At 68.6% G+C, this 22,116-nt stretch overlaps 2 protein-coding genes across 3 annotated transcripts; both read right to left on the bottom strand.

Annotated features, from left to right (window-relative positions):
• Window positions 1-27: 27 nt before the first annotated feature.
• Window positions 28-6,008, bottom strand: LOC120388365 (apoptosis regulator BAX-like). Of its 2 annotated transcripts, none has more exons than XM_039510163.1 (6): window positions 5,878-6,008; window positions 5,358-5,406; window positions 4,688-4,855; window positions 4,152-4,287; window positions 3,693-3,797; window positions 28-2,593 (listed from the first exon to the last, which is right to left on the bottom strand). In XM_039510163.1, the coding sequence occupies exons 1-6, from the start codon at window positions 5,924-5,926 to the stop codon at window positions 2,492-2,494; spliced, it is 609 nt and encodes a 202-aa protein (XP_039366097.1). In that variant the 5' UTR covers window positions 5,927-6,008; the 3' UTR covers window positions 28-2,491. The 2 variants fall into 2 exon arrangements, with proteins under 2 accessions (XP_039366097.1, XP_039366098.1); XM_039510164.1 differs by lacking the exon at window positions 5,878-6,008 and adding an exon at window positions 5,716-5,759.
• Window positions 6,009-7,924: 1,916 nt separating this feature from the next.
• Window positions 7,925-20,144, bottom strand: SLC6A16 (solute carrier family 6 member 16). The gene is made up of 12 exons (XM_039510006.1): window positions 20,022-20,144; window positions 18,598-19,017; window positions 17,403-17,560; window positions 17,010-17,136; window positions 16,540-16,715; window positions 16,174-16,284; window positions 15,425-15,666; window positions 15,149-15,338; window positions 13,537-13,738; window positions 11,329-11,488; window positions 10,756-10,939; window positions 7,925-9,969 (listed from the first exon to the last, which is right to left on the bottom strand). Exons 2-12 carry the CDS (start codon window positions 18,785-18,787, stop codon window positions 9,691-9,693), a joined length of 2,019 nt encoding a protein of 672 aa, XP_039365940.1. The 5' UTR covers window positions 18,788-19,017; window positions 20,022-20,144; the 3' UTR covers window positions 7,925-9,690.
• Between the last annotated feature and the right edge of the window lie 1,972 nt (window positions 20,145-22,116).

Raw genomic sequence — 22,116 nt, 5'->3', positions numbered from 1 at the left:
CCGCCCCCCACATAAGACCCGACCAGCTCTGTCCTCAGAGTTTATTTTCTGTATTTTGCACACGACCCCTCACCCTGGTATCAAAACAGCCACGGTAGAAAAAATTACAAAGGATGAATCTTAAATACAGAGACCCGGGTCGGGGGGAGATAGGGACGGGGGGGGCACGATGGATGGACGGGGGGGGGGACAATCACTGAGTAAATACAAGAGATAAAAAAATCAGAGTCCAGAGGCACCAGCAGCCGAGGCCCCCGTGGGGGGGGGGAATCTCTTTTCACTCCGGACCCCTCCCCCTGGCTGGCCCCCCTGTTCTGATCCAGGGGGCGCAGCCACTAGCCGGGGGGGCACCCCAGGCACAGTACATGGCTACCTCTGGGCAGAAAGTCAGTGCATGGGGGGGCAGCGTGGGGGCCCCCAGTGGGGGAGGGGGGTGAGGTACGCTGGGGGGGGGCACGGAACAGGGATTGGAATGAGAAGAGGTTGAAATTGTTTCCCCCAACCCCATGACATCATCAGTCCCTTCCTATTAGCCCCGCCCACCGGTGACATCATACACCCAACCACCATCTCTATGACATCACCAGTCCCTTATTAGCCCCACCCCACCTGTGACATCATACACCCAACCCCCAGACATCAGTCCCTTCATATTAACCCCACCCACATGTGACATCATACACCCAATGCCCAACTCCATGACATCATCAGTCCCTTCCTATTAGCCCCGCCCCACCCATGACATCACATACTCCCCATTCATTTCAAGTCCCACCCCCCTGCCCGCAGTTCATCAGCGCATGCGTCTGCCCCAAGCCCCCCAGGGATGCTCCTGGCTCCGGGGCGTCTGCCCCCCAGGTTCAAACGGCCAGTTGCGGCCTGGCGGGTGGGTGCTGGGGGGGAGCTCCAGATGTGCTAAGAGCCCCCAGCAGCAACGGGGGGGGGGGGGAATCTCACCAGCTGCTCCCCTCTCATCCTCCCAACCCCAAACCAGCCTTTTTGGGGGGAGGGGGTGCTAACCCAGGAATCGTTGCTCTGCCCCCCCCCCCCCAAACACAGCTGGGAGCAGCACCCCTCCCCCTCCCCCCAAGTTCCTGGCAACCCCTGGCCGCAACTGGTGGCTGCAGAGGGACATTCGGGGCAAATCTGGGAGCCGCGCACTGTCCCCCCCCCAGAGTTTACCAGGGGGGTGAAGGGGGGGCCACAGTTGCTAGGGAAGGGGGTCAGCCCCATACCTGAGAACACACATCGCTTTACAAACAGTATTAAGTTAATTACAGTACAGCGGCGTCAGGGGTGGGGGGACCTGTCCCACCCGCCTCCCACTAGAAGCCGGGGGGGGGGGTAACGGTGGGGGAGGGGGGAAGATGGGGCCAGTCCCCTCCCCCACTACAGTACTGTTGTGAGTGCTCTGTACAAGGATTCCCCTGCTATGGGGGCATCCCCCAACACAGCCCCCCAGCAGGGCTTTGAGGGGGGCCCTAAGGCCGTGCTGGATGGAGGGGGCCACCGGATTTTACGCCCGGGGGAGGCGCCGTGCACAGCACTGGGGGGGTGGGAGGACAGAGGCACCTGGCACTGGGGTACCCTGGACAGAGGCACCTCATGGGCGGCCCTGCCAGGCTGGGGGAGGGGGGGAGGGGCGCTGGAAATCCCCAGGGAGGTGCTGGGGGGCAGGGAGCTGCACCCACCCACCTGGGGCGCTGGCAGCAGAGGGGGGACTCGGAAGAGGGGGGGCCCCCCGATGGGTGCTTCAGGGAAGGAAACCGAGTCTGCCAGGTCACGGGCAGCCAGGCCTGAGCCTGCCCCACTGAGCTCCCCCCAGAACTGATCTCGCCAGGGGAATCAGCCCCAGACCTCGGCCCGAGTTCGGCCCCCGGAACCGGCTCCGGATCCCCCCGACCTCGGCCTGAGTTCGGCCCCCGGAACCGGCTCCGGCCCCAGCAACCTCGGCCCGAGTTCGGCCCCCGGAACCGGCTCCAGATCCCCCCGACCTCGGCCCCCGGTGCTGGCTCTGGCCCCCCGCAACCTCGGCCTGAGTTCAGCCCCCGCTGCTGGAACCGGCTCCGGATCCCCCCGACCTCGGTCTGAGTTCAGCCCCCGGTGCCAGAACCGGCTCCGGCCCCCGCGACCTCGGCCCGAGTTCAGCTCCCGGAACCAGCTCTGGCCCCCGCGACCTCGGCTCAGGATTCCCGCAGGCAGCCAGCCCGCCAGGAAGTTAAACGCCGACCAGCCCCGGGTGGAGCTCAAGGCCTCTCAAGTCTCTGCCCAGATGCAGGAGGGCGTCCCGCCCCACGGAGCGGCCGTGTCCCCAGACGTCGGTCCCCATCCGGGAGGCGCAGCGCGGGGTCCCGAGAGGTTTGTTCCGAGTTGAGCACAAGGCACCGAGAATTGGGGAGGGAGCGAGGCTGGACGAGGGGAGCCAGCCCCCGGGGAGCCCAGCGCAGTCCGGCCAGACGTGGGGTGCCGCGGAGCACACCCCAACCCCGCCCTACGACATCTTCCAGATGGTGAGGGAGGCGGTGAGCACGCCGGCGGCGAAGATGGTGATGGTCTGCCAGGTGGGCGTGCCGAAGTAGGAGAGGAGGCCGTCCTGGGGGTGGGGGTGAGAGCAAAGGGCACCACTGAACCGTCATATGAACGAGGCTGACATGCGGCTGGCTCTGGGGTGGGGCCAGCGCCACACAACGGGTTTGGGAGGCAGCACAGTCTAGTGCGTTTGGAACTGGGCTGGGGGCCAGGACTCCTGGGTTCTCTCCCTGGACCTTGCAGGGGAGTGGGGTCTAGTGGTGGTAGGGTGGGAAGGAGTGGGGGGGCTGGGGGCCAGGACTCCTGGGTTCTCTCCCCAACTGTGGGAGGAGAGTGGGGTCTAGTGGTAAGAGCGGGGAGAAGACACTAGGAGCCAGGACTCCTGGGTTCTCTCCCTGGCCCTTGCAGGGGAGTGGGGTGGGGTGGGGTGGGGCGGAGCTCTAGGCGGTCACTGGACACACTGGCTCTGCGTTGGTATCCCGGCTGGGTTTGTTTCGGGGGGGGGGGGGGGGGGAACGACACACACAGGGCAGTTTACACCCACCCCCGTCAGCCCAGCAGCTCCTCGGCCATCAGCAAAACAGCTCGGGGCCCTGTGACCCGGCCTCCAGCCTGGCCGGTGACTTTCCATGCTCGGGGCCGGGTTCAGGCCCGTGGCCGAGGACATAAAAGACCCCGGAGACGTCTCCAGCGTGTCGCTGATTCTCCGGCCCGCGGAGCGTTCTGAGCTATGGAGCGAGGGGCCCTGCCCAGCCCCTGCGTGTCCCCGGAGAGACGCCGCGAGCCGGCAGCCTGTCCCGGCCCTGCCGGGAACCCGCCCCAAGGGTCGTGGTTCCTGACCCCCCGTTAGAAGTGGAGGATGGGCCGGCAGCAGGGGTTCGGGGACGGTCCGGGACACAGGCTGACCGGGGGGGCGCGAATGATTCCTGGGGGCTGGGAGAACCTGAGCTCAATGGTAATTTGGTTTTCAGTCGCTAGAAGCCGTTTCGTTACCGGTTTGGTGAATCTAACTGTAGAATAACCCACCGGCTTTGGCGGTGGCACCCGGTCACACAAACGACTCAGGTACCTTCGCTAGCTATGCAAATTAGGAGAGTGCCTCATTTGCATGCAGCCTGGGGGGTAACGGGGGATGGAGGGAGGGCGGTGCTGGCTGGACTCACCCATCCTCCCTGGGCTTGGATCCAGGCCAGCACATGATCCCGGAGATACTCCAACGTCCAGCCCACGATGGTCCGTACCAGCTCGGGGACCTTGGGGCACAGCGCCTGGGGGAAGAGGGGGGCAGCAGGGTCAGGGCGGCTGCTGACCCCGTGGGGGGTGGGGGAGCATATTCAGGAGGGGACGGACAGCTGGGGCTGTACAGGGGGCAGGGGTTTCACAGCTGGGGGGGAGGAAGGGGAGGGGTCTCACAGCCAGGGGGAGGGAGGATGAAAAAGGCTGGGGGCGGGAGAGAGCCATGGGGGGGCAGGGGTTTCACAGCTGGGGGGGAGCAAGGAGAGGGGTCTCACAGCCAGGGGAGGGGGTGAAAAGGGCTGGGGAGAGGAAGCAGAGGGCAGTGGGGGGGGGCAAAGGTTTCACAGCTGGGGGTAGGAAGGGGAGGGGTCTCCCAGCCGCCCCACCTTGAGCACCAGCTTGCAGGCGAAGTAGAAAAGCGCCACGACCCGGCCCCAGTTGAAGGTCCCGTCGGAGAACATCTCGGCGGCCACGCGGAAGAAGACTTCCTTGGGGGCGTGGGCCCCCACCCGGTCAATCATACTGCGGGGGACAGAGGGTTAGAGCCAGGCCGGGGGGGAGGAACAGATCCCGCTGACTGCCGGGGTGAGGGGGACAAACCTGCCGCCCCAGAGGAAGAGGGGACGAAGAGGTGAGCCCGCCTGCCTCAGTTTCCCCACGTGGGGAAGGGTTAATGTGGACGAGGGGGCAGCTGGAGTCAGGGAGGGTCCAGACTTGCCTGGGGGTGGATGTGGGGGGGGTGATGGAGCAGGGGGACCCAAGGGAGCTGGGGCAGGCAGACAGGCAAGGTTGGAGGCTGCCCAGGGCAGAGAGACGGACCCAGGAGTCCGGTGGGGAGGGGGGCTCTGCTGGGGCTGCCCGAGGCCGTAGCGCCCCCTGGAACCAGATGGGGCAGGGGGCGAGATGGGGGGGTGGCCCCCACCTCTGCAGCTCGGCGTTGCTGTCGAGCTCGTCCCCGATCCGCCGCAGGCACTCGCTGAGCCGCTTGGTGTTCTCGTCGCAGAGGGGGGGCTCCGGCCCCCCCAGCTCTGCCCGGCTCAGCTCCACAGCCTGGGAGTCCCCGCAGCGCTGGACCCGGTCCCGGATGAACCTGCCGCGGGGGGACGGGGTCAGCGGGGCGTCAGGGGCCGAGACGCAGCCCCCAACCCCCAGCCCTGCGACAGGGCTCTGCCCCCCTCAACACAGCCCCATACCTGAACCCCCAACCCCCCCGACACGGCCCCCAACCCCCAGCCCTGCGACAGGGCTCTGCCCCCCTCGACACAGCAACGTACCTGAGCCCCCAACCCCGCGACACAGCCCCAACCCCAACACAGCCCTGTCCCTCCTCCCCGACACAGCTCCATACCTGAACCCCAGCCCCGTGACACCCCCAGCAGCCCCGTACCTGAACCCCAGCCCTGCGACACAGCCCCAACCCCCGACACAGCCCTGTCCCTCCTCCCCGACACAGCTCCATCCCTGAACCCCCAGCCCCGTGACACGCCCCCCCACCAGCCCCGTACCTGAACCCCAGCCCCACAACACAGCCCCAACCCCCGACACCCCTGCCCCCGCGACACCGCCCCGTACCTGCCCCCAGCCCCGCTCACCCCTGCAGCAGAACCGCTCCCGTCTGCAGGATTTGATCCGACGTGGCCCCTGCACAGAGAGACCCGGGCCCGGAGCCCCCGTCACACGGGAACAGAGGGGCTCCCGGCGCCCACCCGGGAGGGGACCCAGGCGTCCGGGCTCCCGCCCCAGCCCCACCCCCGAGGGGACCCAGGCGTCCGGGCTCCCGCCCCAGCCCCACCCCCGAGGGGACCCAGGCGTCCGGGCTCCACCCCAGCCCCACCCCGAGGACCCAGGCGTTCGGGCTCCCACCCCAGCCCCACCCCGAGGGGACCCCGGAGTTCGGGCTCCCCCACCCCCGAGGGGACCCAGGCGTCCGGGCTCCCGCCCCAGCCCCACCCCCGAGGGGACCCAGGCGTCCGGGCTCCGAGCCCCTCCCCATCCCAGAGGGAACCCAGGCGTCCGGGCTCCGAGCCCCTCCCCACCCCCGAGGGGACCCAGGAGTTCGGGCTCCCCCACCCCCGAGGGGACCCAGGCGTCCGAGCCCCGCCCCCCGCTCACCGCCTCCCCCGCGGCCGCTCTCGCTCTCCCCGCCCAGAGCCGCCGCCATCGCCGCCCCCACGTGACCGCAGCCCGCCGGGCTCACGTGACCCGCGCGGGCGGGAGGGGGCGGAGCCGGGGGGTCACGGGTAGAGATGGGGGCAGTGACGTATCCTCGCGTCACGCGCGCGGAAGGGAGCCGGCGGGGGGAGCACCAGGAAGTGACGTCACATACTGGGAGGCTTAAAGGGACAGAGAGACGAGTGGAGGCCTGTGACCTCTGACCCCTTTGGCCCCACACTGCCATTCATGTGACCCATGACCTCTGACCCCTGTGGCCCAGTCCTGACCTTCCTATGACCCCTCTGTGACCCCCCACTCCATGTGACCCTCTCCATGACCTCTGACCCCAACCCATATGACCTTCCCTGCGCCCCCATCCCATGTGACCTCTAACCCTGCCCCCATTGCCCTGCGACCTCTGACCCAGCCCTGACCTTCGGACCCCTTTGTGACCCTCCCTCTGACCCAATCCCTTCTGTGCCCCTTCCACAGCCCACGCATGTCCCCTGCCCCATGAGCCCGGGGACGAGACGCGCCCGGCTGGGGGCTGCCCCGTGAGCCCCGGGGACGAGACCCGCCCGGCTCGGGGGCCGCCCCGTGAGCCCCGGGGACGAGACCCGCCTGGCTCGGGGACCTGCACCGTGAGCCCCAGGGACGAGACCCGCCAGGCCGGGGGCCACCCCGTGACCCCTGGGGACGAGACCCGCCCGGCCGGGGGCTGCGCCATGAGCCCCGGGACAAGACCCACCAGGCTGGGGGCCGCCCCGTGAGCCCCGGGGATGAGACGCGCCCGGCCAGGGGCTGCGCCGTGAGCCCTGGGGACGAGACCCGCCCGGCGGGACCTGCCGTGAGCCCGGGGCGAGACCCGCCAGGCTGGGGGCGCGCCGTGAGCCCGGGGACGAGACCCGCCCGGCCGGGGGCCGCCCCGTGAGCCCCGGGGACGAGACCCGCCAGGCCGGGGGCTGCCCCGTGAGCACTGGGAACGAGACCCACCCAGCTGGGGGCCGCCCCGTGAGCACCGGGAACGAGACCCACCCAGCCGGGGGCCTGCGCCGTGAGCCCCGGGGACGAGACCCACCCGGCTCAGGGACCTGCCCCGTGAGCCCCGGGGACGAGACGCGCCCGGCCGGGGACCTGCGCCGTGAGCCCTGGGGACGAGACCCGCCAGGCTGGGGGCTGCCCCATGAGCCCCGGGGACGAGACCCGCCCGGCTCGGGGACCTGCACCGTGAGCCCTGGGGACGAGACCCGCCCGGCCCGGGGCTGCCCCGTGAGCCCACGGATGAGACGCGCCAGGCCGGGGGCCGCCCCGTGAGCCCTGGGGACGAGACCCGCCCGGCTGGGGGCTGCCCTGTGAGCACCAGGAACGAGACCCACCCAGCCGGGGACCTGCGCCGTGAGCCCTGGGGACGAGACCCGCCCGGCCAGGGGCTGCGCCGTGAGCCCTGGGGACGAGACCCACCCAGCCGGGGACCTGCGCCGTGAGCCCTGGGGACGAGACCCGCCCGGCTCGGGGACCTGCACCGTGAGCCCTGGGGACGAGACCCGCCAGGCCGGGGGCCGCGCCGTGAGCCCTGGGGACGAGACCCACCCAGCCGGGGACCTGCGCCGTGAGCCCTGGGGACGAGACCCGCCCGGCTCGGGGCCATGCTGCAGGCATTGCAGACAAGGGCCTCAGCCACACGCCCGTGCACCGCAAGAGGCAGGCGTCAGTCCCGCTCCATTGCCCCGCTGGCACGACGGAGCAGTGCCAGTGTGGGGTGCCAGGGCTGCACAGCTGGTGCCACCCGCATGCTGTGGCATATCGCCAGGGAGCAGCCAGCACCTTGCCCCCAGGGGTACTGGGGCAGAGCTGCTGCACCCGTATCTCCCCCCACGACCTAGCGAGGGTGCCACGCGTGGCTCCTCCACCATCACCTGCAGCTCCCTGGTGCCCAGGCTGGCAGAGCAGGCCAGCGCCCACCCTCTTGTCACTCCCCACAGGCTCGCAATCACCACCCCGCTCGGCATGAACAAAACACCTTTATTCTTCAGGCAAGAACAGCACCATGAAAACAATACAGTCAGTGACACACCCTCCTGCACACACCTGCTGAGGGGCTGTGGTTCCCCATCCTCCCGGGGAACTCCAGCCCACCCCTGGCACCTGCGGGCCAGCGAGAGCTCCCAGAGTGGGCAAGAGATTTCCAGATACCACCCCCCCACTGCTTAGTACCCCAGCGAGATCCCCTGCTCTGAGAAATGTATAAGGAAGCACAACCCCCATTTTACAGATGGGGAAAACTGAGGCCCAGCAAGGCAGGGGAGCTGGTGGCCAGAATTGAACCCAGGAGTCCGGAGGCCTGGCCCAGCCCCCTCCCCGTACGTACCATTGTGGCTGTTGGATAAGTCTGGTAGTGTCTGTCAGACAGAATCTTCTTGTTCCAGGGCCGGTGGGTCAGACGCAGAGAAGGGCTGAGCCCAGGAGAGCTAACGAGGCACCTTGGGGCAGGGGGAGGAGGGGAATGGAGCCAAGGGGGGTGGATAGATGAGGATTGGATGACAGATGGCGTGAGGGATGGATGGGGAATGGCTAGATGACAATACATTAATTCTATGGGGCTCAGCCCCTCTCTGTTCTTAGTCCTGGATCCTATGGGGTGAGGCCTCCCCCTGTTAGCAGGAGGGGGAATAAGACCCACCCCACAGCCCACCAAAACACACCAGGACCAGCAGCATTGTGGCAACTTTCCCTTTAAAAAGAGGCCCCAGGTGTCCGACTGCCGCCCCTCCGAGTTCAGGGCAGTGCAACGTGGGAGACAGACCCAGCAGGGCCAGGCAGCCCCCCAGCCCCTGCTCCCCCACGTCACTGTTGCTACCATTAGTGTAGACAGCAGCTGCCCTCAGCCCAACCCAGCAGCTGGAGCCTCCACGTCGTTGCAGCAACTGGTGTAAACAGCAGCTGGGCTCACCAGGCCTCCCGTGCCACGTGGGTCGAGTCTACCCTAGACGCGCCCCGATCGTACACGTTTCCCCGCACACGCTATGGGGCAGACGCCCCACCCCCCACCCCGTCTTCCCGGCAGGATGAACCTGCCCATCAACCGTCATTGGCGAGATGGGCGGCAGCATGGGGGGGCCTCGGGCTGTGGCTGTCAATGGCCTGGCCCCCAACAACGAAATCTGGCCCCATATCTTGGCAATGGACGCCCCTGTCTACCCCAGAGGCTTAGGCACTTGTGTGGGGCCCGGCTAGGCCAGGCTTGGCATGGGGGGGGGGGGGCTGGTGGCTCCAGCCCCGCCAGGAGAGGGGTTAGTTAGCCCCACGTTTCTAAGAAGGCCTCAGCGGGGCACGGGCGGCCTTGGGAGGAAGACAAGATGGCCGCCTCTAGGCAACGCCAAGGGAACAACATGGCCGCCCCGAGTGCAAAGTAGAGAGAAGGGGGTGGGGGGACCCTCCACTGCAGGTTGGTCTCCCCCTCAGTCCACCAATCAGAGGCTGCTCCGCCGCATGGGTGCACCACTCGGGGGTTGCTTTGTTCTTCCTTCCCTTATTGGTCCTTTGGCTCTGGGTGCCAAGTGAGCAGTGCTTCTCCCTCCACCAATCAGAGAAGGCGCCTTCTTTCAACCCACCAATAGGAGTCCTTGGCTCTCTCCCAGCTCCACCAATCGAGCCCAGTGCCCACCCTGGGCAGGGGAGCCCACACCATGGGGAGCCAGCCCCACCCAAGGGGAGGGGTCACAGATGCTCCCCTCCAATGACCTTTGACCTCTACCCCCTCGTATCCCCCCATTAGTTTGGCCCCCCCAGTAGGGAGGCCCCAGCCCGGGGGGGCTCCTCGGTGCGGACGGGCAGGTACCCATTGGCCGAGCACTCGGGGTCAGCCGGGCTCTCCGCCTCCTCCTCCTCCGGCTCCGCTCTGGGGGGCGCCCCCTGCTGGCAGCGCCGCGCCTGCCTCTCCCACACCAGCTGCCGGACGTAGAGCACGGGGATGGGCAGGGTGGCCACGACGATGAGCAAGATCAGCATGGCCAGAGCCCAGGGCGGATACGGCACCCGCGTCTCCTCCGCCTGCGAGAGAGGCCGAGGGTCAAACCTGCCAGGGCCCATCTACCCCGGCGTCCCGGCTCCCCGCCCGGACCCGACCCGCGGGCCCCTCCGCCCCGGCGTCCCGGCTCCCCGCCCGGACCCGACCCGCGGGCCCCTCCGCCCCGGCTCCCCGCCCGGACCCGACCCGCGGGCCCCTCTACTCCGGCGTCCCGGCTCCCCGCCCGGACCCGACCCGCGGGCCCCTCTACTCCGGCGTCCCGGCTCCCCGCCCCGACCCAACCCGCGGGCCCCTCCGCCCCGGCGTCGGCTCCCGCCCGGACCCGACCGCGGGCCCCCTCCGCCCCAGCGTCCCGGCTCCCGCCGGACCCGACCCGCGGGCCCCTCCTCCGGCGTCGGCTCCCGCCCGGACCCAACCCGCAGGCCCATCTACTCCGGCATCCCGGCTCCCCGCCCGGACCCGACCCGCGGTCCCCTCTGCCCCGGCTCCCAGCCCGGACCCGACCCCCGGGCCCCTCTACTCCGGCGTCCCGGCTCCCCGCCCGGACCCGACCCGCGGGCCCATCTCCTCTGGGATCCCGGCTCCCCGCCCGGACCCGACCCACCGGTCCCATCTCCTCCGGGGTCCCGGCCAGCCCCGACCCACAGGCCCCATTTAACCCGGCGTCCTGGCTCCCCGCCCGGTCCCAACCCACAGGTTCCTCTGCCCCTGCTCCCCAAACAGCCCCGCAGGCCCCTCTAATCCAGCTCCCCGCCCAGCCCTGACCATGGGCCCTCTGCCCCGGCTCCCTGCCCACGGGGGGGTCTCACCTGCACCTGGTCCCAGGCCTGGTAGGTGGGGGGGCTGAGGCAGATCTGCCCCAGGCTGGCCAGCAGCAGCCCCAGCATGGCCAGCAGGCTGCCGTAACGCCACATGTAGCCATAGAGCCGCCAGGGCCGCCAGCCCGTCCGCCAGGGCTTCCAACCCAGCATGTTCTCCACCTCCGCCAGGAACCTGCGGGGGGCAGGGGTCAGCTGCGGGGGGGGGGGGAGGGGGGCGAGCCTGGGGCTCCCCAGCCCCCCCCATGGAGCCAGGCCACAGGGGGGAGGGCAAAGGCCCGTAGGCTGCAGGGGTTCAGGGGTTGGGCCCAGTGGGGACCGGGGCTCCAGGGGAATGGGAGGCAGGGCCTTGGGGGGCACCTGTGCACCCCATAGAGCGGGGCCCCAGGTGGACGGGTAGGGTCCCGGCGAGGGTGGGGCAGGGGGCCAGGCAGGGAGGGAAAGGACCCCCGGGGGGGAGCTATGGGGCAGGCACCTGTCTCCCCATAGGCCTAGGCCCAGGCCCCGGGGGGGGGGGGGCAGGCAGGGGAGGGAAAGACCCCTAGGGGGAAGGGGGGCGGGTACCTGTCTGCCCCGTAGACCCAGGCCACGGACACGGCCTCGCAGGCCACGACGGCCACCAGGGGCAGGGTGGCCGAGTAGTCGTCAAACATGGAGACGAAGTAGCTGCCCGAGCGCTGCACAAATATCAGCCCCAGCAGGAACCCGACGAGGCAGCACAGCCCTGGGGGGGGAGAGAGAGAGAGAGAGTCTGGGACCCCCCACATCCCAGCACTGGGAAAGGGGGGAGAGTCTGGGACCCCCACATCCCCCCACAGCACAGCACTGGGGAAGGGGGGAGAGTCTGGGACCCCCACATCCCCCCACAGCACAGCCCTGGGGGGAGAGAGTCTGGGACCCCCCACATCCCAGCACTGGGAAAGGGGGGAGAGTCTGGGACCCCCACATCCCCCCACAGCACAGCACTGGGGGGCGGGGAGAGCGAGCCTGAGACCCCCACATCCCCCCACAGCACAGCACTGGGGGGCGGGGAGAGCGAGCCTGAGACCCCCACATCCCCCCACAGCACAGCACTGGGGAAGGGGGGAGAGCCTGGGACCCCCACATTCCCCCACAGCACAGTACTGGGGGGAGAGAGCCTGGGACCCCCACGTCCCCCCACAGCACAGCACTGGGGAATGGAGGGGGAGAGCCTGGGACCCCCCACATCCCAGCACTGGGAAAGGGGGGAGAGCCTGAGACCCCCACGTCCCCCCACAGCACAGCACTGGGGGAGGGGGGAGAGTCTGGGACCCCCACATCCCAGCACTGGGAAAGGGGGGAGAGTCTGGGACCCCCACATCCCCCCACAGCACAGCACTGGGGGGCGGGGAGAGCGAGTCTGGGACTCCCACGTACCTGGGGCAGCGGGGTGGGGAGGGCTCTGGCTGGAGATGAGGGGTTTGGGGTGAAGGAGGCAGCTCCGGGCTGGGGCACGGGGTTGGGGTGCGGGAGGGGGTGCAGGCTCTGGAAGGGGGCTCTGCAATCCATAAGGTTTTACGGAAATATGCTTAGGAGTGTGAATAGGATGCAACTGGAATATGCTCCGTGGAAAAGGTCTCTTGGAAGGCACCAGCACAAAGGTTATGAGTGTGGTCGTCCTATTTGTATGAATGTGTCACTCTTGTATCTGAAGCGAGAAAGATGAACTATCGCTCTGAGGGCCTCCTGTAATTATGCAAAGTGGGGGCCATTAATGGTGGTTTGGGATCTTGATGGCTCCCAGCAACCAGGACAACTGACTTAATAAAGTCACTTTTGCTTATTAATTGACCCAGAGTAAGTGATTAATACCCGCTAGAGCGAGCAGCTGCATCTCTCTCTAGCGGTGTTATAGAGGGTGGACAATTTATGAGTTTACCCTGTCTAAGCTTTATCCAGGGTAAAACGGATTGATTTGGGGTTTGGATCCCATTGGGAGCTGGGTGTCTGGGTGCTGGAGTCAGGAGCACTTTCTAAGCTGGTTTCGGTTCAGTCTGCCGCTCTGGGAACGTGGTTCAGAGCCTGGCTCTGGGATGCAGCAGGCCGGCGCGTCTGGCTCAACAAGGCAGGGTTCTGGAGTCCCAGGCTGGCAGGGAAACGGGCTCAGGGGTAACTTCAGCACATCAGGTGGCAGCCCCAAGGGGGTCTCTGTGATCGAACCTGTCACAGGGTTTGGGGTGCAGGAGGGGGCTCCAGGCTGGGATGGGGGTTGGGGTGCGAGAAGGGCTACGGGCTCCAGGCTGGGCCAGGGGGTTGGGGTCCCGTCAGCACTTACCATGGCTCCTGGAAGCAGCCATCAGGTTCCTGCAGCCCCTGGGTGCTCAGGTGGCCAGGGAGGCTCCTCGTGCTGCCCCTGTGTCCACAGGCGTTGCCCCCATAGCTCCTAGTTCCCGTTGCGATTCCCGGCCAATGGGAGCCGCGGAGCCGGGACGGGGGGGGGACGCGAGCTGCGCGTGGAGCCGGCACTGGCCACCCGGGCGCCTTGGGGCTGCAGGGATCTGGTGGCCGTTTCCGGGAGCCGCAGGGAGTGAGCCTCAGCCCCGCTGCCCGGATTATTAATGGCCGATCGGCAGTGAAAACCGGACAACTAGCAGCTCTAGGGCAGAGACGGGGGACGTGGGGGTCCCAGGCCCTGCAGCACTGGTGGGGCAGAGCCTGACACCCCAGAAATCTTCCCCCATTCATGTGCAAAGCCCCCCATGTGCAGGTCCCCGCGGTGCTCCCCTGGCCCGGGCCCCGGCCCCGCCGTACCGGTGAAGAGGGTGGCGCGGCGCTGCAGGAGGGGGTAACGGTCCAGCAGGGGGGTGAGGATGCCCTGCATGTTGCCCAGCATGGTGCTCAGCCCCAGGTTCAGCAGCATGAGGAAGAAGAGGACGGACCAGAACGGGGAGGCCGGGAAGAGGGTCATGGCCTCCGTGAAGGTGATGAAGGCCAGGCCGGTGCCCTCCACGCCCTGCGGGGGAGAGATGGAGACCGGGTCAGGCAGTGGGTACACGGGGACCCCTCCCCCACTGCGATGAGGCAGCTCCTCTGGGGTGGGGTGCCAGAGCTGGGTATATGGGCCCGCCCTGGGTCGGGGTGCAGGGTACACAGGGACCCCTCACCCGGTGCAGGGATGCGGCCCCCGTGGGGTGGGGCATGGGGCTGGGTATATAGAACTGTAAGACTGGAAGGGACCTCGAGAGGTCGTCTAGTCCAGTCCCCTGCACTCATGGAAGGACTAAGTATCATCTAGACGGTCCCTGACGGGTTTGTCCAACCTGCTCTTAACAATCCCCAATGACGGAGATTTCACCATCTCCCTCAGCAATTTATTCCAGAGCTTCACCACCCCGACAGTCAGGACGTTTCTCCTAGTGTCCAGCCGAACCCTCCCTGGCTGCAATTTAAGCCCGTCGCTTCTTGTCCGATCCTCAGAGGTTAACGAGAACAATTTCCTCCCTCCTCCTTGTAACAACCTTTTCTGTACTTGCAAACTGTTCTCCCGTCCCCTCTCGGGCTTCTTTTCCACAACCCTGTTTTTTCAATCCTTCCCAGTCTCCGGGAACGTCTCCCGTCTTCCATGACTTCTCAGAGCTACTCGCTAATGGCTCCGATATCTCCTCAGCCAGCTCCCTGCGTATCCTAGGATGCACTTCACCAGGCCATGGTGATCTGAAGACATCTAACTTGTCTAAGTCATTTTTGACTGGTTCTTTCCCTATTTTAGGCTCTGATCCTACCTCACATTCACCGGCCTGCGCGACATTAGACATCCAGTCGCCACCAACCTTCTTGGTGAAAACCGAAACGTTGAAGTCATTAAGCACCTCGGCCATTTCCACGTTTTCGGTTATTGTCTTTCACCCCTCGTTGAGTAACGGGCCCACCCTGTCCCTGGGCTTCCTCTTGCTTCTAATGTATTTGTAGACCCATTATGTCTCTAGCTAGTCTGATCTCGGTTTGTGCCTCGGCCTTTCCAGTGTTGTCCCTACACACCTGTGTTATTGGTTTACATTCATCCTTTGTAACTTGGCCGAGTTTCCACTTTTTGTAGGACTCTCTTTTGAGTTTTAGATCATGGACAATCTCCGGGTTAAGCTGGGGGGGGGTCTCTTGCCAGACTTCCTGTCTTTCCAACTCGGGGGGATAGTTGGCTCTTGTGCCCTTAAGAAAGTCTCCTGGAAAAAGTGCCACTGGCTCCAATTGTTTTTCCCCTGCGAGCTGCTTCCCATGGGATTTTACCTACCAGCTCCCTGAGCTTGCGACAGTCTGCCTTGAAATGCATTGTCTTTATTGTGCTGTTCTCCCAGGCCGGGGGACCGGGGCCCCCTCCCAGGTTGGGGCGCGGGGCACACGGGGACCCTCCCCCGTCCCTAGGCACCTTGTTCATCTCGTCCTCCAGCCGGCAGTCGGTGACACCGTGTCCCTGCAGCGTGGTGCCCAGCTCGGCGGGCAGCCTGTGGTACCAGGCGCTGTACTGGGGTGGGGGAAACGCCGCCGGGTCCAGGGTGGGCAGCTCCAGGGCGGACAGGCCCCCGGTCCCCAGCAGCTGGGTCAGGATCCCCATGTTCCTGGGGGCGGACGGAGGGAAGGCCGGGTCAGTGCGTGCCCGGAACGGGGGCGGGGAGACGGGCGTGGAAGAGGGGGCGCGGCTCACCTTGCCACGCAGGCCCTGGCGACGGCGGTGGCCCGGAAGCCCAGCACGGCGAAGACGACCAGCGTGGCCAGCAGCGAGGTGAGGAAGTTGATGGTGGCCACCAGCAGCCCGTCGGCGTGGCAGTCGTTGTGCTGCGGGTTGTAGCTGGAGTAGGCGATGACGCTCCCGAAGCCCAGCCCCAGCGAGAAGAAGACCTGGGTGGCCGCCTGGCGCCAGACCTGCATGTCGCCCCAGACCGCCAGCTGCGGGCAGCAGGGCGTGAGCCATGGGGACGGGCACCCGGAGCCCCAGGTGGGGGTCCCGGTGCTCCAGCCCTGGGGAGAGTGGGGGGCCTTATCCGGCTGGGGTCGGGGGCTGGTGCTCGTTCTGGGGGATTCCAGCCAAGGGGGACCTGATCTAGCCCGGGGAGGCTGGGGCTTGTGCTGGGGGGTCTGGCTCGGGATGGGGGGCCTGGCGGTCCTGCTGGGAGTGCCTGATCCAGCCGAGGCGGGGGGCAGGCAGGCCCTGCCGCTTGTGCCCAGGATTCCAGATGGAAGGGTGGGGGGGACCCGATCCAGCCTGGGGAGGCCGGCGCTTGTGCCAGGGGGATCCTGCCAGAGGTGGGGCAGGGGCTATGGCTCAGGCCGGGGGATCCAGCCGGAGGTGGGATGGGGGGGGGGGGGAGATCAGGCCAGGGATGAGGGGACTGGGACCCAGGCCGGGGGATCTGGCCAGGGCAGGGACCCGATCCGTCCAGTCCCCGCTCTCACCTGGGGGGTGAACATGATGCGGACGCCGTCGGCCGCCCCGTCCAGCAGCAGCCCCCGCACCAGGAAGCAGAGCAGCACCACGTAGGGGAAGAGGGAGCTGAAATACAGCACCTGGGGGGGGGGGCAGGGGGCAGTGAGGGGGGGCTCTCACCCTGTGCCCCAACAGCCCCCTCACCTCGCCCCACCCCGAATCCTCCCACACCCGTGGGGAAGGTTATGTGCCCCCCCGATCATCTGGGCCTGACCTCCTGCCCACCCCAGACAAACAGGTGGGGGGAGGTAATGAGGAGGGTGGCAGCGGGGTGATGGGAGGAGGGGCAGTGGGAGGGCAGCAGGGGGCCAGGGGGAGACAGGGGCCGAGCTCACCTTGCCCGAGGACTTGATGCCCCGGATGAGGGCGCCGCAGACCAGGGCCCAGGCGCCCAGCAGGCAGCCGGCCATGGCCAGGTTCACCCCCCCGCCGGCGCCGATCGACTCGCTGACGTCCAGCGCCTTCCGGTACCAGTAGTAGGTGGTCGGGGAGCTCTGGGCACATTCGGGTTCTGCCAACACAGAGCCCAGCCGGGTCAGAACCCCCCCACGGCCCAGCCGGGTCGGAACCGGGCAGCACCCCCCCCCCCCGTTCCAGCCCAGCTGGGTCAGAACCCCCCCACGGCCCAGCCGGGTCGGGACCGGGCAGCACCCCCCCCCCGTTCCAGCCCAGCCGGGTCGGAACCGGGCAGCGCCCCCCTTCCCTCGCCCGCCCCCCATCTGTAGCCGGATCAAAACGGGGCCTGGGCCAGGGGCTGGAGGGAGGGTGGCGCCCCCCAGTGGCAGGCGGGGGCTGTAGCACCTACCTGGCTGGCTGCGGTTGGCGCCGAGGGGGCAGCTGGCCCAGGGCAGGGTGGCGCGGAAGGAGTTGCCGAGGTAGAAGAGGCTCCAGGCGATGATCACGTTGTAATAGAGAGAAACGAACCCGCAGACCTGGCACGGAGACAGGGGTGAGCCCGGCGCCAGGAGGGGGCACAGGGACCCCTCCCCTGGTGCTGAGATGGGGCTGGGCACATGGGGACCCCTCCCCTGGTGCTGGGACGCTGTCTCCCCCCCCAGAGTGGGACAGGGACATGGGGACCCCTTTCCCAGCACTGGGCCAGGCCCGCCCCAGGGTGGGACGGGGAACGATAGAAACCAGCAGGAATTCTCCCGCTGGTGCTGCGAGCTTCCCCGCAGCAGTGCCCCCCCGCACTCACCACGCAGCTGGCGAAGCCGATGCCGACCAGGCGGGGGCTGAAGTGCTGCCAGACCCCGATGCTGCCCTGGCGGATTCTCTGCCCGGCCGCCAGCTCCAGGAAGAAGAGGGGGATCCCCACCACCAGGAGGATCAGGAGGTAGAGGAGGATGAAGGCTCCTGCAGGGCGGCGATGGGGAGGGGGGCGGTTACAAGTCTGGAGCAACCCACAGAGACACCCCCCCGGAGACACAGTCCTGGAGATCCCGGGCCCCCACCCCACCAACCTGTTCCTGTCCCGTGCTGGGTTTACAATGGTGCCAGCGGTGCCACAGAGTCGGGCCCTTGCTCAGAGGGGCCCCGGGCTGCTCTGCTCACCCTGCGCCCCGAGACCCCGCCGGCTCCCCCCACCCCGTCCACCACTTACTCCTCTCAGCCAGCCACTGGCCAGCCGATGGCTCCTCTCCACCCCTGACCCCACCCTCTGCTCTCACCCCCCAGCCGGACCCCAGGGCACCTCCGGGCAGTCTCTGCTTCCCACCACCTGGGGGGCCCCGTCTCCCGGAGCTGAGCCGCCTGGGACCGGTGCAGAAGCCTGGCCAGTCTCAGCCAGGTGTGTGTCGGGGGTGGGGGGGCTTGGCTGGGCCCGGGTGGGGCAGGGGCCAGAGCGATTCCGACCCCGGCACGCTGCCGGCTCAGCCTGGCAGACACAGTCGCCTCCCAGCAGGGCCGGTGAGTGGGGCCAGGAGGCAGGCGTGGGGGAGGGGGTCTCTGGAGGGCCTGGGGCGGGTGCTGGATTGTGAGGGGGTGGGGCAGATCTCTGTGTGTTGGGGCTCTAGGCAGTGGGGGGGGTGAGGCTGTGGGCAGGAGGGCGCTGGGCAGGGTGCTGGCGTGCAAGGTGCTGTGCATTTGTGGCAGGGTCTGGGGGGGTGCTGGGCATAGCAGGTCTGGGGGGGGGCTCTGGCCACAGGGAATTATGGGGGGTGTCCGGTGTTGAGCAGAGGGGCGTGTGGCACGGCATGGGCCCACCCCCGAGGGGAAGGGGCACGCTGGAAGCACAGGGAGGGCTGGGCCCACAAAAGGTTAATCCGGCCCTGTTCCTGCCCCCAATCCGCCAGCACCGCCCCCATATACCTTGAGCCCCTCTCCTCCTCCCTGCCCCCAATCCCTTGAGCCCCCCCCTTGTTAACCCAGCCCCCTCCGTGCCCCCCACTCACCTCCCCCGTTCTGGTGGCACAGGTAGGGGAAGCGCCAGACGTTGCCGAGCCCCACGGAGAAGCCGACCTGAGCCAGGATGTATTCAGCCTTGCTGCTCCAGGCCGGGCGGGCGGGGGGCTCCTCCGGCAGCCCCCCCAGGCGGAGCTCCCCGGGGCTCGTCCCCTCCTCCTCTGGCTTCACCTTGTCCATGGCAGGCGGGAGGGGGCTGGGGCCACGCACACTGACACGGAACGGCCTGCACCTGAGCACTCGCTCGCACACTCGTTCACACCAGCTCTCTCCACCCCCGGGAACCGCCCACCTGCACTTCCAAACACGGCCCCTCGCTTGGGCACCAGACACACACGCGTGTGCTGCACGTGCAACGCCCCCCCCCCCAATCACACTCACTCACCGGCCCCCAGAGCCCAAATGAAAACCTGTGAGAAACAAAACCAACAGACTGATCAGGACAGATGGGGCTTTTCGCACAGGCGGTGCTGGGACACGGCCCCTCTGGGGTGGGGCGCAGGGGCTGGGTATCCAGGGACCCCTCGCCCGGTGCTCCCCCACCCCAGAGCCAGCTGCATCCCAGCGCTGGGCAAGGGGTCCCCGTATACCCAGCCCCCCGTGCCCCACCCCAGAGCCAGCCGCATCCCAGCGCTGGGCAAGGGTCCCCGGATACCCAGCCCCCACCCCAGAGCCAGCCGCATCCCAGCGCCGGGCGAGGGGTCCCCGTATACCCAGCCCCCCACGCCCCACCCCAGAGCCAGCCGCATCCCAGCACCGGGCAAGGGGTCCCCGTATACCCAGCCCCCCGTGCCCCACCCCAGAGCCAGCCGCATCCCAGCGCTGGGCAAGGGTCCCCGGATACCCAGCCCCCGAGCCCCACCCCAGAGCCAGCCGCATCCCAGTGCCGGGCGAGGGGACCCCGGATACCCCGCCCCCCAGCCCCACCCCAGAGCCAGCCGCATCCCAGCGCCGGGCGAGGGGTCCCCGGATACCCAGCCCCCGCGCCCCACCCCAGAGCCCGCCGCATCCCCGCGCCGGGCGAGGGGTCCCCGGATACCCAGCCCCCGCGCCCCACCCCAGAGCCAGCCGCATGCCCCAGAGGGTCTCAGAGGAAGAACTCGGGGGAAACGTACAATATTTAAACAAGTTAAACAAGCTAATTGCATCGCGCTCCCCCCCGACCCCCCTCGAGCCCGGGAGGGATCCCAGGAGTCCGGGCTCCCAGACCCCCACCCCCCAGCCGGGGAGAGAACCCAGGAGTCCGGGCTCCCACGGACTAGCCCCCCCCCGAGGGAAGGGGGGGCACCGGAGGGGCAGATCAGTGGGGAGCGGGGGGATTGTACGCAGGTGCCCCAACCCCTGGGACCCCCCCGGGACCCCCTGCTGGGAGCCCCCCAACGGCCCCCCCCGCGCGGGTCCCGCCGGGTCCCACCTGCCGCCGGCCGGGGGGCGCGGGGCCAGCGTGGCCGCTCATGGCGCCTTGCATCAGCCGGGGGGGGCGGGGCCGGGCGGCGTCACCCGCCCCCCCGCTCCCCCCCCGCGCTGCCCCGCCCCCGCGCGCCCCAGGCACCTCCCCGCCCCCATCGCTGCCCCGCCCCTCGGCCCCCGGCACCTCCCCGCCCCCGGGCTGCTCTAAGCGGCACCTGGCGGGCGGGATCCAGGCGAGGGCCCGCGGAGGCAGGGCTGACGCGCGGTCGCGAGGCGGCTGGAGCCGTTGGAACTTCCCGGGGCTACAGGGTCTCCCCGGCCCCCAACGGCCCCGTCTCCTCCCAGCGCCCCCGCTGCCCCCAACGGCCCCTTCTCCTCCCAGCGCCCCTCCCCGCTGCACCCCCAACGGCCCCTTCTCCCTCCCCGCCCCCAACGGCCCCTCCCAGCGCCCCCACTGCCCCTAACGCCCCCAGCCTCCCCACTGCCTCCCAGCCTCGGCCCCGCCCCTAACGCCCCCGTTCCTGCCCCTTCTCGCCCCCAGCCCCCTGTCCTCCCCAGCCCCTCCCCCTTCTCCCCCAGCGCCTCCCCTGTCCTCCCCAGCGCCTCCCAGCGCCTTCCCCCAATGTCCCCCGCCCTTCTCTGCCCCCCCCGCCCGTTCTGCCTCCCCCACCCCCCAAACAAGGCGCTGCGAATCCACCTTAAGCGGATCCACCTTAAATTGGGGGGGGGACGGAAATTTCGGTGGGGGGGGCCGATTATTAATTTTTAACGCCCCGGCATCGCCTGGACCAATCAGCTGCGAGCGGGGGCGGTGGGGGGGGCGGGGACGAGTCCAAGTTTTGCAACTTTGCCGAGGGGGAGCAGAGAGAGCCCGAGCCTTGGCCCCCCCGCCCCGCGCTGCTCCTCTGGGGGGCTCGATCCCGACACCCCAGCCCCCCCCCTCGGTGAGTGACCCCCCCACACGCGGGGGGTGAGGGGACGGGCTGGGGGGGGGGGAGATGGAGTTGGGGAGGAGCCACTGGGGGGCAGGCGGGGGTTGGGGGGCAGAAGTGTAACGATGGGGCAAATGATCAGACAGGGATGGAGACTTGGGGGGTGCGTGGCCGGGGGCACAAGGAGGGGCCCAGTGCCCAACAGTGCCAGGGGCGTGCGAAGAGCGGGGGGCCCTGGGCGCACACGGGGAGCCCAGGGGCGGGGGGCCAGGCTGGGGGGGAGGGGGTACAGCCATCATCTTCCCCCCCACCCCCAAACCGCAGCTGGGCAGACTGGGGGGCAGAGGTTGCAGGATCCCAGCAGACTGGGGGGCGGCCCTGGCCCATGTCAGGAGGGTTTGGGGGACCCCGGCCATGGGGTATTTGGGGGGAGCCCCGGCACTAGCTCACCCCCATCTGGCCCTGGGTTCAGGTGTTGCTGCTGCCTGACGGGGGGGACACTGAGCCATGCAGCCTGCGCCCTGGAGTCCTCCTCCTTCCCCCCGCCACGCCCGGACGCCTGGGTCCGCCTGGTGCTGCAGGGCTGGGCAGGGTCCAGACAGACGGGAAACCAGCCCCAGATCGTTCCTGGGAGCGCCGGGGGTGAGGGGCACCGCCAGGGCTGGGAGGGGGCAGGGCTGGGCGATCGTGGGGGCTGCGGGTCGGGAGTGAGGGGCACCGCCAGGGCTGGGATGGGGCCAGGGATGGGCTATTGGGGGCTGCGGGTCGGGAGTGAGGGGCCCCGGCAGGGGTGGGGGCAGGGATGGGCGACTGGGGGCTGCAGGTCGGGAGTGAGGGGCACCGGCAGGGCTGGGCAATTGGGGCTGCGGGTCGGGAGTGAGGGGCACCGGCAGGGATGGGGCCAGGGATGGGCTATTGGGGGCTGCGGGTCGGGAGTGAGGGGCACTGGCAGGGGTGGGGGCAGGGATGGGCGACTGGGGGGCTGCGGGTTGGGAGTGAGGGGCACCGGCAGGGCTGGGAGGGGGCAGGGCTGGGCGATCGGGGGGCTGCGGGTCGGGAGTGAGGGGCACTGGCAGGGCAGGGGTGGGGGCAGGGCTGGGCGACTGGGGGGCTGCGGGTCGGCACCGGCGCAGCAGCCCAGGGGAGTTAGGAGCACATGGGGCCTGG

Source organism: Mauremys reevesii, linkage group 22, assembly GCF_016161935.1.
Source record: "Mauremys reevesii isolate NIE-2019 linkage group 22, ASM1616193v1, whole genome shotgun sequence".
NCBI classification, from domain to species: domain Eukaryota; kingdom Metazoa; phylum Chordata; order Testudines; family Geoemydidae; genus Mauremys; species Mauremys reevesii.
Note: the sequence above shows the minus strand (reverse complement) of the source record. Positions and strands in the feature narration are given on the sequence as shown.

Bases quoted from the DNA above. Each gene is read 5' to 3' on its own strand.
- LOC120388365 (XM_039510163.1), bottom strand. From the start codon at position 5,926: ATGGCGGCGGCTCTGGGCGGGGAGAGCGAGAGCGGCCGCGGGGGAGGC. The intron at 5,407-5,877 runs GTGAGCGGGGGG...CTCTCTGTGCAG, and splicing joins GAGCGGCCGCGGGGGAGGCG to GGGCCACGTCGGATCAAATC. The intron at 4,288-4,687 runs GTGGGGGCCACC...TGTCCCCCGCAG, and splicing joins AGCAACGCCGAGCTGCAGAG to TATGATTGACCGGGTGGGGG.
- SLC6A16 (XM_039510006.1), bottom strand. From the start codon at position 18,787: ATGGACAAGGTGAAGCCAGAGGAGGAGGGGACGAGCCCCGGGGAGCTC. The intron at 17,561-18,597 runs GTGAGTGGGGGG...GCCGCCCTGCAG, and splicing joins GTGCCACCAGAACGGGGGAG to GAGCCTTCATCCTCCTCTAC. The intron at 15,667-16,173 runs GTGAGAGCGGGG...TGCTGCCCGCAG, and splicing joins GCATCATGTTCACCCCCCAG to CTGGCGGTCTGGGGCGACAT.